Below are 20,279 nucleotides of genomic sequence, written 5' to 3'. Positions count from 1 at the left end.
AGGAAATCCATTCAATGGATAAAAAGACTATAATGGGCACTAATTATGCTAGATTGAGTCTTAAGACCCAATCCATGTTAAGATGTGCTGTTGCCAACTTGCCTTCAGATTTACAATCTCGTATTCTGGATAGCAAGGCTATGTCTAGGTCTTTTGACCTATGGTCCAAGTATTTCAGAAAACTTGTTACTGCTACTATTCCTGACCCTAATGAAATAGATGAAGGTGATAATGTCTTTATTCAGCTTGAATGGGAAGATCACTTTGGGAGCAGTCTCAGAGTATATGAAAAGAAACACCCATTTCCTGGTCTCCTCATTAATTTTGATGATGGTTCGTATTTCACTGATGAAGATTCAGATGATAGTGATGATGATGATCCTAATTCTAGCTGGCTTTCCCAAATGTTTGAATATGGCTTTGTTCGGTTTGTAAAGTTGACAAGTCATAAACAGGCCAGCCAACTTCCACAGATCATTCAGGATGCTATTAAAGGGTTTGAAAACTCTTCCACAAGACCTTTTGTTACTATTAAATGCTGGAGCACTCTACCAAAATGGGAGAGAGATAACTGGATGAATGTTAGCCCCTCAAAGCATCTCATTCTCATTAATGGCTATACTCACCAAGGGCCATGGTTTAAGGGAAATTCTCAATTGTCCTTTAAAGATCCTTTTGGTCTTGCAAAATGCTGGAGAAATTATTTTAATAATCAAATTCGTGAAGTTGCTCATGATCTATGGAAAAATTATCATTTCATAGGAAGCACAGGTAGAATTGCTGTTTTTGGCCCCAAACCCTATGCTGATGCCTTTGTTCACCTACAAACAAAAGATCATCCTAATCTAAACAGTCTTCTTATCCCAGGGAAAATTCCAAAGTTTGAGCCAATTTTATATTGCGGATTCTGTAATAAGTATGCTATTTACCATGATCATGTTTGTGATTCTCCACAAGGCCCTTTTGATCCTTTTGATGGTTATCCCTCTGATGCTCCCTCTACTGATTAATGAGGTCACTACTATTTCGAGACTGGTGTTACTTTATATGGCTTACACAACAGCCAAGATAAAATATTGTCCTTCACAAATATGTTGCGAAAAATCCGGTACTGGTTCATAATACTCCGGATTTTGCGGAAGATTTTGATTCTCTTATTTGTCTAGCCTGCACAATGGCCAATGCTCTTATTTGTCTAGCCTGCACAATGGCCAATGCTCCAATGTTTACTACTGTTAGAAGCTGGTTTTCCACAATGTTCACGTGAAGACAACAAAATGCATGACTATTAGTTCCTTTTGTTGGCTTCTTTCTTATTGGCTTCTTTTGTCTTTAAAGGACACCAATAAGGAGGCCTTGTTCCTACACTTATAGGACTCTACGGAGGATTCCCATAATCCTACAAGATTCCTCACAAGATTGGGTCAAAAAAGAGGAGATATTCCAATTTTTACTATTCAGTCACTATTCACCTGTCACTATTCATCTGTCACTATTCACTGTTACTGTTCATCCGTTACTATTCATGACACTGTTCACTCCGAATTTTGCCTATTTAAGGGGGGTTGTCCCTTATGTTTGGGAGCTTTTTCAGAAGCAAAGTTAGAAGCTAAGTTTTAGTTCTGATTTCTCTTCCCTTAGAACTAGCCTTCTTAGAGAGAGAACCCATTTGCTTCCACTACTACTATTGCTCTACTACTACTTTGTTCATCCTTGTTCACTACAAGCCTTGTAATCCTACAAACCTTGTAACTAGGACTAGTTCAAACTTTGTAACTGTTGAAATCTTGTATTCACTACTACTACTGTAAGTGTTTATCCTACTTTCAATAAGAAGTATTTTCAGTTCTATGTTCATTACTTTACTTGTTGCTACCACCACCTTTGGACGGATTACCGCCATACCGGATGGTTTTAAATTGCTTTCATTTATTTTGAACTATTGTTCTTATTTACTTTGAATTATTTTGATATATACTGCTTGGCTGGTTCTACCGCCTTATTATTGTCCTTACATTCAAGTTATTTATTTTCAAGCTATTTACTTTCAAGTTCTTTACATTATTTCCATTTACAATATTACTGTGCTTCCGTCTCCTTCTCTTCAGCAGTGTGTCCCCTTCCCTTATTTATTTTCAAGCTATTTACTTTCAAGTTCTTTACATTATTTCCATTTACAATATTATTGTGCTTCTGTCTCCTTCTCTTCAGCAGCGTGTCCTATATATATATATATATATATATATAAAGAATAAGACGATCACACCAAGCAATGTAAGGATAAAAGCCTGGGAATTAGCACAGCATCAAGCCTTTAGAAAGTTGTTTGGAGTTAGAAGCAAGTATTGGGAGTAATTCTACGGTACCCCAAAAAAGGGGGTATAGTACCCACTAGTAGATAACCTGCTACACCATGTTACTTTTTTCTCATATTTTACGGTTCCATCCTCATATTGTACAGTTCTAACATTACATATGACAGTTCTTTTCTCACCTTTGGTGGTTCCCTTACTTTTTTTTCTCACATTTGACGGTTCTATCCTCACATTGTGCAATTCCAACATCACATATGACAGTTCTTTTGTCACATTGGGTGGTTCACTTACTTTCTTCTGTCTCCTTCTCTTCAGCAGCGTGTCCTATATATATATATATATATATATATATAAAGAATAAGACGATCACACCAAGCAATGTAAGGATAAAAGCCTGGGAATTAGCACAGCATCAAGCCTTTAGAAAGTTGTTTGGAGTTAGAAGCAAGTATTGGGAGTAATTCTATGGTACCCCAAAAAAAGGGGGTATAGTACCCACTAGTAGATAACCTGCTACACCATGTTACTTTTTTCTCATATTTTACGGTTCCATCCTCATATTGTACAGTTCTAACATTACATATGACAGTTCTTTTCTCACCTTTGGTGGTTCCCTTACTTTTTTTTCTCACATTTGACGGTTCTATCCTCACATTGTGCAATTCCAACATCACATATGACAGTTCTTTTGTCACATTGGGTGGTTCACTTACTTTCTTCTCACACTTGACGATTCCATTCTCACATTGTGTAGTTCCAACATCATATGTGACAGTTTTTTTCTCATATTTGGTGGTTCCCTTACTTTTTTTCTCACATTTGACGGTTTCATCCTCACATTGTGCAGTTCCAACATCACATGTGACAGTTTTTTTCTCACATTTGGTGGTTCCCTTACTTTTTTTTCTCACATTTGACGGTTTCATCCTCACATTGTGCGATTCCAACATCACATATGACAGTTCTTTTGTCACATTGGGTGGTTCCCTTACTTTTTTCTCACGCTTGACGGTTCCATCCTCACATTGTGCAGTTCCAATATCACATGTGACAGTTCTTTTCTTACATTTGGTGGTTCCCTTACTTTTTTCTCACATTTGACGGTTCCATCCTCACATTGGACAGTTCCAATATCACACGTGATAGTTTTTTTCTCACATTTGGTGGTTCCCTTACTTTTTTTTTCTCACACTTGACAATTTCATCCTCACATTATGCGATTCCTACATCACATATGACAGTTCTTTTGTCACATTTGGTGATTCCCTTATTTTTTTTCTCACATTTGACAGTTTCATCCTCACATTGTGTAGTTCTAACATCACATGTGACAGTTCTTTTCTCACCTTTGGTGGTTCCCTTACTTTTTTTTCTCACATTTGACGGTTCTATCCTCACATTGTGCAATTCCAACATCACATATGACAGTTCTTTTGTCACATTGGGTGGTTCACTTACTTTCTTCTCACACTTGACGATTCCATTCTCACATTGTGTAGTTCCAACATCATATGTGACAGTTTTTTTCTCATATTTGGTGGTTCCCTTACTTTTTTTCTCACATTTGACGGTTTCATCCTCACATTGTGCAGTTCCAACATCACATGTGACAGTTTTTTTCTCACATTTGGTGGTTCCTTTACTTTTTTTTCTCACATTTGACGGTTTCATCCTCACATTGTGCGATTCCAACATCACATATGACAGTTCTTTTGTCACATTGGGTGGTTCCCTTACTTTTTTCTCACGCTTGACGGTTCCATCCTCACATTGTGCAGTTCCAATATCACATGTGACAGTTCTTTTCTTACATTTGGTGGTTCCCTTACTTTTTTCTCACATTTGACAGTTCCATCCTCACATTGGACAGTTCCAATATCACACGTGATAGTTTTTTTCTCACATTTGGTGGTTCCCTTACTTTTTTTTTCTCACACTTGACGATTTCATCCTCACATTATGCGATTCCTACATCACATATGACAGTTCTTTTGTCACATTGGGTGGTTCCCTTATTTTTTTTTCTCACACTTGACGGTTCTATCCTCACATTGTGTAGTGACAGTTCTTTTCTCACATTTAGTGGTTCCCTTACTTTTTCTCACATTTGACAGTTCACATTATACAGTTCCAACATCACGTGTGATAGTTTTTTTCTCACATTTGGTAGTTCCCTTACTTTTTTTCTCACATTTGACAATTCCATTCTCACATTGTATAGTTCCAATATCACATGTGACTGTACTTTTGTCATATGTGACTATACTTTTGTCACATTCAGTGGTTCCTTTATTTTTTTCTTACATTTGACGGTTTCATCCTCACATTATGCAGTTCCAACGTCATATATGATAGTTCTTTTGTCACATTCGGTAGTTTCCTTATTTTTTTATCGCATTTGACGATTCCATCATCATATTGTGCAGTTCTAACATCACATGTGATTGTACTTTTGTCACATTTAGTGGTTCCTTTATTTTTTTTCTTACATTTGACAGTTCTAACCTCACATTGTGTAGATTCAACATCACATGTAACTGTTCTTTTGTCACATTTGGTAGTTTCCTTTTTTTTTTTCTTCACATTTGACGGTTCCATCCTCATATTATGCAGTATCTACATCATATGTGACTGTACTTTTGTCACATTCGGTGATTCCTTATTTTTTTCTCACATTTGACAGTTTTATTGTTACATTGGGTAGTATCAACATCACATGTGACTGTACTTTTGTCACATTCAATGGTTCTCTTCTTTTTTACTCACATTTGACAATTCCATCATCACATTAAGTAGAACCAATATTACATATGGGCATAGCCAACCCAACCTAACCTCACTAAATTATCAAATAATCGACGAATATATAAGACAAAAATACCTAAAAGTATGGTCACAATAGTTTCACATGTGACCGTACTTTTGTCACATTCAATGGTACCCTAATTTTCTATAATTTGTTTCTCACATTTCATAGTTTTATCGTCACATTGGGCAATGCCAACATCACATATAACTGTATTTTTGTTGATTCATAACAATCTTGGTAATAATTAAAATTTTAACAAGAAATTTTCCCAAAATAGTTATAAACTTGAAAATTAACAAAGATACCCTAGAAATTAAGGATTTCAAAAAATAATCCTAAAAATATATAAAATTACTAAAATACCCTAATGCTTCAAATATTACCAAAATACCTTCGTTAACCTATAAAATGACTAAAATACATTTTTAAACTTTCAAAATTAATAAATAAATAAATAACACTGAAAATGAACAAAGTAGCGCATAAAATACCTAGAATGACTAAAATACTAAATATTTTGAAACTTACCATAATAGCATTCAAACTACTCAATTTTGCCATGTTAGAGTGATATCTTGGATTTTTTTTTTTTTTTTTTTTTTTTAGTAATTGTAAAGATATTTTGACATCTCATGGGTATTATTTTAATCAAACACATCTCAGCTTTATTGATACCTTTATGGTCTTAAATTTTCTCAATGAAAAAAAAAAGGTGACCCAAAGCAAACGTTATTTGTTAGGAAACATTTGATCCTCTAAATGATTCCAAAGAATCTATATATTTAGACCATACAATGTTGTAACTGTGAACTCTAAAGAAGAAAAAAAAAATTTAACCTAAAACAATTTAGGCCTCAGTGTGTTTTCTTGAAGAACTTGAAATTGAAACATAAAACAAATTTAGGCATCAGAGCATGTTCTTGAAGAACTTGATGTCCCAAATATGAAGGGAAAGTGAGTGTAAAATTGAGAAGCAAATAAATTATGCATTCTAATGAAAATAGCTAATGATATTTTTGTTAGGAAATAACAAAATGAAGCAATCAAGCAAAAGCAAAAATACACCAAACCAACAACAAGCTATAACTACATTTCAAAATAATTTTAGATTTCAAAGTCTACCAAAATGCAATGTTATCAATATTTAACAATTACATTCAATATTTCTACAACTATTTTTTTGGTCAAAGGTTCCATCCTCACGTTGTAGCTCCATTTTTCCAACAACTAATACTTTATAACAACTAAAAGTAATTTGCTCTTTCACAAGTTGTATATGCTTAACAACCAAGTCCGCAAATATCTTGTCGATGGATGGCGTCTACCTTGTCCTTGAACGTTTCAACTTTGCCTGATGAATGACTGCACTGTCCATATACATGTGTAGAAAAAGTATTAGAAATCAATAAACGGTCAAGATTGAAACAATAAAAATATATGGCTAAGATTTGGGTGGATACCATACCCCATACCCACTATCTTAGATTCATCCATCAAGCTATCTTAGATTACATTCCATTCGCTTTCAATACTTTGTTGTAGCTTTTTTCACGAAAAGAAACTTATAGAATTCACTATTTGTCTAACTATTTGGTATTTTATGTTATAATCATATCACACTCAAGTGGAATAACATCTAGTGAATGCTAATACATGATAACATTTAGTGGTAAGGTATTAATATTAGCAGTGATGGCTCATGATGGTTTGGGTTCAAAATCAACACTTGTAGAATGTATTTTGAAAGCTTTAGGCCTTTTTTTTTTCCCATTTAATTGATAGGACATCTCTTTTAAACTTTACAAAGTCTAGGCCATCAGACCTTACAAATGAAACAAACAAACCATCAGCCTTTAAATCACATAGGCCAACCTAAAAGCAAAATAAACCCCTGCACAATAACAGGGGAGTCTCGATACAAACTCAAAGCAGAAACTACTGACGAAAAAAACAATAGATCATTAACCCCGCAAGCTAGCTAAGAATCAACGCGCACCATAGAGGGATAAATTCCCCAATTATAGGCTTATAGCATATTCGAACATATAAAATAGAGAGAGTAGTGATGTGCAATCAACAATAATCATTTGAAATAGAAAGTAGTAAATGAAAGCAGATAAACATTGTTCCACATGATCCAATGCATAAGATGTACTTCAATTTTTTTTTTTTTTTTTTTTGGGATAATTCAGACATTATATTGAAGAGCAAACAAATTACAAATAGAACAACCAGCCCAACACAGCCACTTTAGTACACACAGAGTCCTTCAAAGACCACCTAACTAAGATTACTAACTTAAAATTTATAAGGCAAACAATACAACTCCAAAATATTAAATCCAAACTATAAACACAGATAGCATATTTGATAGGGCCTAATTCTATTTTGAATGTTCCAAGATTTAATAATCTTTAAGCATAACATCTATTCTTATATAACTCGTCAAGCAAAACAACATCCAAAAAACTAACAAACAATTTGGGGAAACAAAACATATTTTACATCTTGCATGAGTTAGGGTTTTGTTGTTTTGATACTTACCTTCAACTATGTTAAAGCGATTTTGATTTTTTTGAGAAGCCTTCACCACTCAATAAATCTACAGGATGCCAAAAGATTTTCACCCATCACACACAACAAAAGAGAGAGAGAGCAAGAACTCGAGAGAAGCAAAGGAAGAACTGAAGAATGAGAGCGAGAGAGAAAGAACCCGAGAGATGCAGAGACGTCTATTTTTTTTTTTTTTTTCTATTTATGTATATTTACTTTACTTTTATATAGAACATGCTTGACCGGTAACAGGTTTTCGTTAAAATTAAATAAACGACTAGGATTAAAACAAATGAAATCAACGATTGAAAATTTTAAGTGGGTACCGTACCCCCTCTGGTACCATAGAATGACCCAAGTATTGGAATGAGATTCCCAACACACAAAAGCTTTATTAGGAAATAATAGTAACGGATACGTCATGAAGGAGAGTTGAGTTTGTTTTAGAAAACAATGACTCTTTTCAATCCAAACTAAAAAATCATCAATACTTATAACATGTTTAGTTAAAAGATGAGCAGGGACATTGCCCTTCTTACAAACATGAGAAAATCTAACTCTACGGAACTCGTAGGACATAACTTGAACTTCATAAATCAGATTAGTAACAGAGGCAGGAGCAGGAGAATTATCATGCAGAGCCCGAAACAAATTAAGAGTCTCCTTCCAAGATAAAGTCCTGAATACCCATATCAACTGCAAAAAACATTCCAGTTTCAAGAGCCTTTGCTTCAATCTCAACAGCCACCAACGGAACTTAAAACTTTTTGCAAATCCCAGCAATAAAATTACCCTCATGATCTCTTATTACCACTCCCACACCAACTTATTTTTTACCAGCAAAAACAGCCCCATCCACATTAATCTTATAAGAAGGCTCATCCGGAGGTAACCATTTCGACTCCAACTACTGCTGCATCTTTACCGAAGCTCCCAGCACAGCCCAGTAGTCATCTAAGTATTGTTTACACCAGAATAACAACTGATCTCCACTTTTCCTTAATCCCCCATGTCGCACCTCATTTCTATTAGTCCACATAGCCCAAACAATAGCATCAACCAATGCCAAATCCTCTTCAGACCAGTTAGCTTCCATTAATAAATACCAAAGAAAAAATGAACCATAGATTTAGACATTAAACCACATTCTTCTCAGGTATCATCTAGAAGAACATGTCGGTGAACTAAGTTTGCTTTTGTTGGGAGAATATCCTTTGCACCTCTCCAAGCATAGTGTCTTATCTTATGAGGGACATTGATATTCCACAATTTCCTCCAAAATAATCGCATACCACTCCCATTAGAGGTGGAACCAGCGGGTTCTTTTCTATTAAGATCCATAGCAATCTGATATGCACTTCTTATTGTGAACAATCCATTAGATGTTGCACCCCAAATCTGTTTATCTTCAGGAAGACGGTCACTCAATGGAATTCTCCCAATAATCTCAGCTTCAAATTCAAATTCCAACTCTTATTTTTTAGATCGAAAGGTCATCAACCATAGAAATGTGAGGATTTAGACTCCTAGGAGAAATCACACTATATGAGGAAGAGGCGAAGAGTTTGGGAGCCACTAATCCTCCCATATCCTAATACACCTTCCATTCCCCACACGCCATCTTACCCCTTTCCTAACAATCCCTTGAGCTGATAAAATGCTTCTCCAAATATATGATGAATTATTCCCCAAAGAGGCATGAATGAAATCACCGTCTTTAAAATATCTTGCCTTAAAACACTTTTTACACCAAAGAATTTTGAGCTAACTGCAACCTCCAAGCTTGTTTAGCTAATAAAGCCAAATTAAAAGGTTTCAACAATTTAAACCTCATCCCTCGACAAGATTTAGGCACACATAATTTCTCCCAACTCAACCACATTTTATTAATCAATGATCAATCTATTTACAATAGTTAATTTTGGGCCTTTAAAATAGTGCTCTTATATTATATTAACGAACAAGTAAAGAATATAAATTACTTGTAACCAATTACACTAAATAAATAAATCTTTAAAAAGTCTCAGATCAATTGCTATTAGTTACAATCGATTAGGTCCAATGAAATCAATTAGGTCAAAAAATATTTGGTGTAGACACCAAGGATCCATTCCCTTTTATTTATTTATTTTTTGATGTAAAGGATCCATTCCCTTTGATTGAACTGAAATCAACATATTGACACAATTTGACAATTGTAATCTAATGTTTGATTAAGTTGCCTAATGGACTTTCTAAAAACACATTTTCTTGGCTAGCCACACCCTTTTCTTATTTTAGGCAAGCAACTTAGGAAGCATGTACATGGACACTGGTTTGACAAGATGACATAAGCAATTTTTAGAAAATTATAACATGAAACAATCTATACAACACTAGTATGACACAGGTACGATACCTTAAATAAAGTGTCCGTGCTTCCTAGTAAGTAGCCATAAAATTTTAACTTTACTAGACATTGCCTCGTATTTCTTTTTAACTTTAGATTAGTTGGAGGATGTGAACTTAATAATATGGTTCTATGAATTGACTAGGAGTTTCAATGTAAAGGGTGCAAAACAGTTTTTGGAAACTTTGGTTGGAATGAAGATATTACCAGTCATATGGTCATTTTTATTATCTTTGGAGTTAAAGTTTCATTATAAACAAGGATTTTGCTAATGTGTGCCCTAAGGGTAGACAATAATTTTCATTTTTGGAAAAAATTTTCTCAAGAATTGAAAAAATATTTATAGCTTTTTCGATTATCAAAAAAATGATTCTAAAAATGGATAGCTTAAGGGCACACATTAACCAGACCCTATAAACAATGCTCACAAAACTTTGGGGTCTAGAAATAACCATGGTATGTGAGAGTCATGCATGTGACAAAGTACTTTAGAAACTAGTAAAATAGCTCAGTCAACTAGTTAAGGAGAGAACAGTATTAAATGTCAGAGTAACCCGAGTACTACAGAACAATGAAGTCATTTTGTTTCATACTTACAGTGACAGTTTAGTTAGTTCTTTAAACATTTTAATATCATCTAAGAAAACGTTTGCACATGGGGTTTCTCAAACCAATTGCAGATTATTCTATACCCTAGTGCACAGTGCAAATTTGTTAAACACCCACATACCAAGTATATATGTTCCAACCTTATGTTATATAGATTAATAATTTAAATAAAAACATTTATTAAAAAAAATAAAATAAAAAACCAAGCAGACTAACAAAAGCTAGACTCGTTTAGAAGACTAACAATTTGTCAGAAGAATGCTAGCAGCTAACAAAAATGAACATATTATATAAAAACAAATGAAAAATTAGTAGAATACTTCCAGTCAAAAAATTTACAGGAATTGATACTACATTTAAAAACATACAACGGAAACAAAACTCATCAATGAGAATCCTAACATACATGCTTTAATCAGTTTTCACCCCTCATTGTTATATATATAATTGTTTCGCACCAAAAAAAATGTCAAAGAAGAAGAGAGCCCAAAAAAACTCATTTCTGAGGATACAAGAACATTTGAACATGGGGGAAGGTTACAGAAATCATGATAGTTCACTAACTCATTGGGAACTAGCCTTTCTCCTCCTAACATTTTTCTTTGCAGTAACTGTGACATTGCCTTCAGCTTCTTCTTGCTGTGGTCGCTGATTATTTACATGAGCTTTTGACGAATTTATTTGACTCCTTGTCCGCAATATTTCACCCTTGGCAGATGCTAATTCATCCTCAAGCTTCTTTGCTCGCTTCTCCAAACTCTCCCTTTCCTTCCCTAGTCTCATGACAAGGTTATGAGCATCTTCCATGTTATCCTGGGCCTCTTTAGATACATTCTTTTGCTCTGTAAGAGACTTGTAAAGCACCTCCTTTTCATCTTCAAGGTCGGAAATTTGAGAATTAGCCTTCTCTAGATCTCTAGAAAGTACAAAAACATTTCGGTTCATCTCATCAAGTGATTTGGTAGCCTCTTCCAGGTCTGTTTCAAGAGATCTTCGAGCCTCTTTGTCTTTCAAGATTTGCTTCTCCAAAGTCTGTAGTTCTTTGCTTAAAGAAGAAACTACATTTTTTTCTTCTTTTAAATCATTGGCTGCATTTTCTGCTTTTTTATAGACACCAACCAATTCCTGTTGTAGTCTATCACGATCTTCCACTGTAGTTGTCAGTTCATGGGACACAAATTGTAGCTCCTCGTTTGTTTTCTTCAGAACTTCCTTCACTGCTGTCATCTCACCAGCCAGAACTTCACTAGTTAGTTTTGCCTCATCAAGACTCCTCTGCAGTGATTCCCTCACTTCACTAAACTCTGCCTGGACCCTAGAGATCTCACTCTCAAGCTCTGAGCACAGATTTATAGACTGTTTTAGTTGACTTGTGAGATCAGAAACTTCATTTCTACATTTTCCAAGGGTTTCTTGTGTGTTCTGGAGTTCAAGTTTCAGCTGCTTTACATTGTTCAATTCTGTGTCCAGCGTTCCCCTCAAACCATCTCTTTCTTGGGTCAAATCAGCAATTATTGCTTGGTTTTCACTCAATTCATTTAGAGCAAGCTCAAGCTTCTGCTTTAGCTGATTAAGTTCCTCTTCTTTTTCTCCCAAAAGCTTATCATCCAAAGCTGCCTTCTTCTCAGAAAATGACTTTAGATCATTGTATTCCTCCTTAATTACATCCAATTTCCTCTTATAATCATCTCTCTCAAAAGTCAAAGAACTTACTCTTGTATTTAATTCATCCACCATAGAATTTTTTGATTCTAGTTCTTTTTGAATTTTTAGGTATTCACCTTCCATTCTTTGTATTTCTGTATGAGCTTTAGCAAGTTCGTCCTTAGTCTGCTTGTAGGTAAAATTCAAGTTGTTCAACTCTAATTCCTTTTCAGCAAGAGAAGAGCTAAGATTTTGAATATTATCTTCTTTATCCTTGAGCTCTAGGCTGAGCAAATTGATCCTTTCCTGTAAGACTTGAATTGAATCGAGCTTTTCCTTCAAATTGTCTTCAAGTTCCTTTTTATCATCCCCAGCCTTTGAAAGGTTGATCTCAAGACTGTCAATTTGATCTTTAAGCTTCTCAATCAATCTTTTCTCACTTTTCAGCTCCTGTCCCAAACCTGTGATCGTCCTGTTTGCTGCATTTAGTTGGCTCAATAAGGTCTGCTGCTCCTCCTTTGCCTTTCTGAGTTGCTTGGTTCGTTCTTCCTGTTCCTTCAGTAACTTTGATTCAAAGTTTCTCTCTAATGAAGCAATAGCAGCTTCCTTTTCTTTCAGTCGGGACTTCATCTGTGAAACTCAACCAATGCATGCATGGGTTAAAATCCAACAACTAGCCAATGTAATAAAAAGCTCTGGCAATAAAGTCAGGGTTGTTTAATCTTTTTTAAGCTCAAAACAAGTAAAAAATTTCTCGCGAATTTTTTCTTCAAAACTACCTCATGTTCCTTCTGCAAGGGGAAAAAACAAAAAAGGCCCTTTAGAAGGGTATCTCTTGAATGCTCAAAGGTGCCAAGTCATATTAGCTTATGAGAAACCTTGACTATAAAAGGCATTGGCAGCTTAAAGATGCTTCTTTTTTTTCATAAGTAAATAGGCTTACAGATTCTATTATTGCATTAGAAGCTGTCTTTTCTCTCTGAGCCAAAGCGTAGAGCGCACCAAAAACACCAGAACCAAATACTGCAAGTCCGTTCAGCAGAGCTAGGAAGGGATTTGGTGGAGCATCTCTTTGAATTGCTTGCTGTCCATAAAAGCTACTTACTTGAGAACACATCAAGTTTCAAAGACTCAAACATAAAAACAACAGAATATACTAATCTGGAATCATTTGTGAATCTAGCAGAGATCCAGACCTCTGCGTTTTGGTTCTCCTCTGGTTTCATTAGCTCACTTTCCTCTGAAAGAAAATGAATAAATTTATAAACAATCATACTGAGGAGATTGCAATCGGGTACACACAATAATAATTGTTATGATAACGAAAGAATAGACCATGACAGAGAAAGCACCTAAAGATTAAGCACATAATCAGAATCTTTTCGAGAGAGATTATACAACATATTAAAACTGAAGAAGTCCATGAAAATCAGAAAGCTCCTACTAAAAATTGTATCAATTCACGATTAGTGTATATATCAAATTGTCAATATAAGCTGCCAAGTTGCAGTATCCATATACTTTAGATCCTTAAGTGGAGAAATATCCTCCAAGCCTTATTAAGTTTGAACAACTATATGACCAAAAAAACAAATAAGCATTAAGTCCCCTATTTTCACCTTCTTCTATAGACATATTTGTCCAGGAAATATGTTTGTGACATTCACTTTCTTTAATCTATTAAAAAAAAAAAAAAAGCATTTCCTAACTCTCTTATCAAAATTATCAAAATTGGAGTTTCCTGTTAGAAAAACATCATCATATGCCAAGTCACTAATGTGCACTGCTACATCTAAGCTTAGATCTTGCCATTTGTTCCTGGACATGGTTACATCCTAGATGATCCATCTCAGGCTAGTATGATGCTTGGAAAGTAATTCAGAATCCCCTCAAATCATAAGTCTAGTCCTATAAATGTAACTATCATACAAGTTGAAAAGACCAGAAGAAGAATGTTATTATAATTCCAGGGCTTAAGAAGAAATTTTCGATACATAGAGTGAGGGGCAGTGAAATTCACAGCCAATCCCAATCCTCAAAAAAGGAGGAGGGTTTTGGAAGGTTGACGCCAGCATAACATTTGGTCACTTCATTACGAATGAAGAGTGAGGGGCAATCAACTTTATGCCAGGAATTACTAATGCAACTTTCATACCATGAATACTAAGGAGAAGCAATGAAATATGAAAGGTTTCATGCCACAATATTGTTCCCAAACAACACTAACTTCTCCATCCAATCTACATTTTAAACCTCAGCATCTCTCTCTTAGTCAATAACTAATTTAAAATTCATCCATTCCCATTACATTATTTTGTGTATTTGTATTTAGGAATTGGAAAAAGCCTTTCCTAAAACTATATCATATGAGATACCTTGAGTCATTTGTGGAATTCTTGAAAGTTTTATATCTAAGTCACAACCACCAAGAAATATAAGGGTGCACACATAATGGGCTATAATAAACATATGCTGAAATGCAAGGTTGACATTAGAATTTGATCTCTGAAATTAAAGTTACACCTTTCATGAAATCATTCTTTAAAAGAAAAAAAAAGGGGGGTGTCATATTAATCCCATCATTTCAATCATGAAGGTGAAACATTGATAATAGTATATACTTACCCTTCTTTAATTCAATGACAAAAGAAGGGTATTTTTAATGGTACAGTAAAAACACATCTGGCAATAGCCATGGCATAATTAGCTTTGAGCTTACTTCTCTCTTTATAATCCAAAGCTAGGCACAAACTACTGGTCTACACTACTATGAACCATCAAATTTTACCATCCAAATAGACTGTTGTTGAATTTACCTAAAGCAAATAGTATAATAAGACAAGTTCCTTTATTAATAATCATAATTATTAGACTATATACTTATGGTTTTGAAAGTAATAGATATGTTTAAGTACCGATTTGGATTCATATCCATACTTCTGTTTCAAACTGACTTTTTTAACAGGTACTCATGCTAAACTATTAAAACCAAACTTAACCTTTGCCACTAATTTCTTGTCATCCTCCCCCTATTACAGAAACCTAACTTAGATTGCTATACTAATCTATTTTACACAACACTTAGTGACTCAAATCAAGATAACATTACTATTGATTATCTTTAAATTTATATTTGGTTTTGGTTCCCCTACCATTAGTCATGTAAGTAACTCCTTAAGCTAACTCAGCAAAAAACCAATTCAACAGACAGGTGTTAGAGGTAACCAGCCATTATTTTCACACATAAATGGAATAGCTGAATATTAATTAAAAATAATAATTCAGTTGCACAAAGAGGTGGCAATTAACAAAAAATTTAGCCACCCCAGAAAAAAATTTCTTGAAAAAGAATCTAAACCAATACAAGAAACAGACAAAACTCAAAATTTACCACACCAATAATATAGAGTTGCTTAAAGAAAGTGTATAAACTAAAAAGAAACAATAATTGTAACTAACCCTATTAAAAAGAAATAATAAGAAGAAGAAGAAGAAGAAGATTAAGTTCCAATCAACTTTTGTTATAAAGAACACATTAGAAAAGCAAAAATCTTGAAGACCCATATCACCAAAGTCATAAACTTGTTACAAAAATAGAACTTATTACATAGAGCCATAAAAAAAAAAAAAAAAAAAAGAATAAAGCGGCAGTATATGTAAATCTTTGAAAGCCAAAGAGTTTTGATATTTTAGTCTTACTTGTTGCTAAACCTTCAAGAGCTCTAGCCTTGAGTTGCAATAAGGGAAGAACCGTAATACCCACAAACAGAATCGCCCTCCTCTTTAAGTGAACGCCTTGGTTTGGGTCCTGATGGTGCATAGAAGCCATTGGAGCAATGTTCTTCCTCTTTGTCTCTGCATTTCTTGTGCAAGAATACAAGAACATGGGTTGAGAAGAAGAAGAAGAAAGAAAGCGAGATTGGCAGGGGGGAGAGTGTAAAAAGCAAGAGCTTCCCACAAAAAAGCCCATTGCTTGAGAGAGAGAGAGAAAGAGAAAGAGAGGTTGTGACACTGTAAATGTAAAGAGGAGATTGTTCTTCCTTTCTTTCTTTCTATCTTTCAGTACGGGTTTGTGTTACTATCACCAGTCGTGAAGTAACTTAAAAAATCTCCCAAGTTTTTTGTTGTAATTACCAGCAAGACCAGTTCATAATTTGGTCAACTTAATCTTCAACTTTGGCATATATTGTCTTGATATTGAAAGTTCAGGGATGAAATTGACATGAATGACCTTGATTTTATTTTATTTTTTTATACAAGATAAAAATTAACTCTAGCTTAATCTATGTGTATATGTGTATGAAACTCCCTCCTGGAGACTTGAACCTCGGCCCTTACCCCCTACTCCCTATAAGCACTTATACTTGTGGAATGACCATTGCACCAAGGATGTGCGGTGGTACCTTGATTTTGAAAATTAAAATGACATAATTGACACAAATAAATGTAGACAATTTGTGTCCATTTGGAGATAGCTTATCTAGTTTTTTGCATACAATAAAAAAAAAAAAAAAAAAAAAAAAAAAAAAAAAAAAAAAAAATTTGTTGAAATTGTGCTAAAGTGTACATGTACCTTAAAAAAAGTTGAGAAATTTAAGATTTTAAAAAATTGTACATAAAAGCTGAGCTTATAAGCTAATACCAAACATACACAAAAGTTATGCTACAAAACTATTTTGCTCCAACCTATTATGTGGAGACTAAAGAAATCATTTGTGTGTAATTTTAGTCACATAACTTTTTTAATAAGTCATATAACTTGTTTAAATAATAGAAATGATTATTCTTATAAATTGTCACGTAATGAGTTGGAAAAGATAGATCCAAACATGTTTAGGGTCAGATCTTGTCCGTAAATATATAAGGTGAAATTGCAACTAAAACCAAGGGAGTCAATTCTGTACCGTACCAGCTGGTACCGTCGGAATATATCGTACCGGCAAGCAAACCGGTACATATAACCCCCCTATTTCATACCGGAAAAAATACCGGCTGTACCGACCAATTTCGGGCAATACCAGTCAGTACAAAAAAAAAAAAAAAAAAAAAAAAAAAAAAAAAAAAAAAAAAAATTAAAGTTTTGAAATTTTTGAATTTTTGTTAGGACAGAATGGTAACTTATTTACATTAACTTATTAGTATTATTTGTTTTCTTAGTATGCAATGGTAACTTTTAAGCTTTCTATTTTTTATATTGTGTTTTTTTTTTCTTTTGATTGATACTAAAGTCTAAAACCATGAATAATTAGTTCTAAATTGAGGAAATGTTTTATGGTAAACTTTTATATTTATTATAATACACACACACACACACACACACACACACACACACACATACATACATACATACATACATACATATATATATATATATAAAATAGCGGTAAACCCGAAACGATACACCGGTATTGACCGGTATCCGAAATATATCGTACTGCTGGCCAAACCGATACAGCCCCTGGTATGATATTGACTCCCTTGACTAAAACTATCCACGGGTCAGGCAGGTTTAGGTTTGCCCTCAACCCACCACTAGATCTGACAACATCAGGTTAGGAGTAAAGGTTAACCGATGAAATGATGTTAACCATTAATCAACTGGTTATCGAGTCAACAAGCCAACAAGTTTGACAATTAGCTCTGTCAGAATCTCGAGTGGAGAGTTGATGGCAACATAAGGTGACAAAAGCTGAGGGAGATCTCAATCTCCATCTTCTTCAAACTTACCGATACCATTGGTAGCCTACCATATCTCGACCTCCACATTTAAATATAATCATCAACGACCAAATCTAGACCATGCCAACGTCCAAAGGGCGGATTTTTTTGCAAAATAATATCATGCTACTAACAATTTCATTAGTTAGCAACATTTCCAAACTATTTAAGAAACTAGCATCTTGAGTCTAAGAGACTCTCGAGTTTAATGTAAGAACTCGAGGCTAAAAGACTTGATTTCGGTGTTTTTGATGTAGCTGACATTGTGTTTAATCAATGTGGAATACACCTAGTATCAAGGTTGTCAAAATCGAAATCCTACGTAGGATTGTTGAAGGTAGGTGGGATCATAGATCGTAGGATCGAATCATGAATCGTAAGATCAAATCATGAATTGTAAGATCCTACATATTTTCAGATTTAAAGCAAAAAACACATTAATAATGACTTTGTATATTGAATAATCACGTAAATTATAAATTCATCCATAAAAAAATTAAAAAAAATTAAAAAAAAAAAAAAAAAAAACTAAATTTGCATCATATGATGTAATTTGCATGTTATACATCGCTAAATCTATACTAACGAAACAAATATATTTAAATTTTGACCCAATGTATTTAAAAAGTTCAATAAATCTTTAATTAGCAACCAAATACCAAAATATTAATCAAAACATATGGAAAATATTTTCCAAATTCTAAGTTCCAAGTTTGAAATCCAAAATAAGTTAGCAAATGGAAACTAGCTAACTACAATATGAAATCCAAAAGCAAGATGAATATTAAGGTGAAATAAACATTTAAATATTCTCATCTAAGGTTCTTATAAGCGCCATCCTAAATTCCTAATCATCATTATCCATTTCATCATCTATGTAGACATTATATATTTGTATACTAGAGCTGCAAAAGACATCAAGATACAATTTTACATTCAACTATTCAAGTTATACCATTCATCAACAATTAAAGAGCATGCTCAAAAAAATCAATCAATCAATATACAAATACAAGCATAACTGATAAAATTATATATAAAAAAAAATATTTTAGTAATATTAGAACACAAATTAGTATATTGATCAAACAAATTTAACAACATTATAGCTTAAAAGGCAGCAAAGCCAACATCAAATTCTTCATTTAGAAATGACGAAGCATTCCTTCATTTTGATTACAAGTGAACTAGAAACTAAAAAAAATTTGTTTAGGTTAACATAATTTTACAAAAATAAAATAAAAAGTCATACCATCACAACATGAAAAAATAAAAATCCTTAAAACTTCATCAAAACGAAAACTTTATCCTATAAAAAAATAAAAATAAATAAATAACCAAAAATTTATGTTTTTGGTAGGATCAGTAGGATCCCATACGATCCTACCATTTCTACGATCCTAGTGCGATCCTAAACATTTTAGTGAGTCGGGATCGTAAAATCGTGCGATCCTACAATCCAAATCACAATTTTGACAACCATGCCTGGTATACTTTCGTATACTCTAACCACACACTTTCGTATACTCTAACCACACCTAAGGCTCGAGTTCCATAAAGCAAATTTCTTGCCACACACTCTCACTCTTTCCTCACTCTTATTCTTCCTCAACTACACACTCTGATACTCTTTCCTCACATCTTCCTCTTCCTCAACCAAATTCCTCATCCAAACACAACTGTGAAAGACCGCAAACTCGGGTGCTCTTAAAAAAAAAAAGAGATTTGCGAGCTTTTAAGGACACCTCTCTTTTTGGGTAAGTGGTGGAGTCGCCACTTATTTTTTTATGCAAAAAAAGAAAAAAGAAAAAACTAAATACAAAATACATATTCAGAATACTTTGAATGTTATTAATTGAATAAATAACCGTACAATTTTGGTAAATTAAACCTTACAAGGCTTTGAGTCCTAGTTACAATCTATGCAAAAGAATACAAAGTTTTTGGTCCTAGTTACAATCTACCAAAATTAAAGAAAGACAAAACACTAATCTACCTATCCAAAAATCCTAAACTTGAGGGCTAGGTTACGGAATGGAAAGGTGTTAGGCACCCATTCCATCCAGACAAAGTCTGGTCTTTTAAACTCTAATGACCAATATACCCTCTTTTGCATGATGTGAATGATATGTCGAACATACATGACAGACACTTGACTAAAATTAATTCAAATAAATTTACCTTATGGATGTGTCCTCTTTTTTTAAGAAAATTCAGATCTGTTTTGTGTATAAAAGAAATT

The 20,279-nt window shown here is 33.8% G+C and overlaps 1 protein-coding gene and 1 long non-coding RNA gene across 2 annotated transcripts; both read right to left on the bottom strand.

Annotated features, from left to right (window-relative positions):
* Window positions 1-6,195: 6,195 nt before the first annotated feature.
* On the bottom strand, window positions 6,196-7,855 carry LOC126729039 (uncharacterized). The gene is made up of 2 exons (XR_007656466.1): window positions 7,669-7,855; window positions 6,196-6,491 (listed from the first exon to the last, which is right to left on the bottom strand). It is a non-coding gene; the product is annotated as an uncharacterized LOC126729039 (long non-coding RNA).
* A 3,089-nt stretch (window positions 7,856-10,944) lies between these two features.
* Window positions 10,945-16,389, bottom strand: LOC126725530 (MAR-binding filament-like protein 1-1). The gene is made up of 4 exons (XM_050430301.1): window positions 16,019-16,389; window positions 13,516-13,559; window positions 13,263-13,403; window positions 10,945-12,949 (listed from the first exon to the last, which is right to left on the bottom strand). Exons 1-4 carry the CDS (start codon window positions 16,287-16,289, stop codon window positions 11,240-11,242), a joined length of 2,166 nt encoding a protein of 721 aa, XP_050286258.1. The 5' UTR covers window positions 16,290-16,389; the 3' UTR covers window positions 10,945-11,239.
* Window positions 16,390-20,279: the final 3,890 nt, after the last annotated feature.

The sequence above is a fragment of the Quercus robur genome, chromosome 5 (assembly GCF_932294415.1).
Source record: "Quercus robur chromosome 5, dhQueRobu3.1, whole genome shotgun sequence".
NCBI classification, from domain to species: Eukaryota; Viridiplantae; Streptophyta; class Magnoliopsida; order Fagales; family Fagaceae; genus Quercus; species Quercus robur.
The sequence above is the reverse complement of the archived record's forward strand: the minus strand, read 5'-3'. Positions and strand labels throughout refer to the sequence as shown.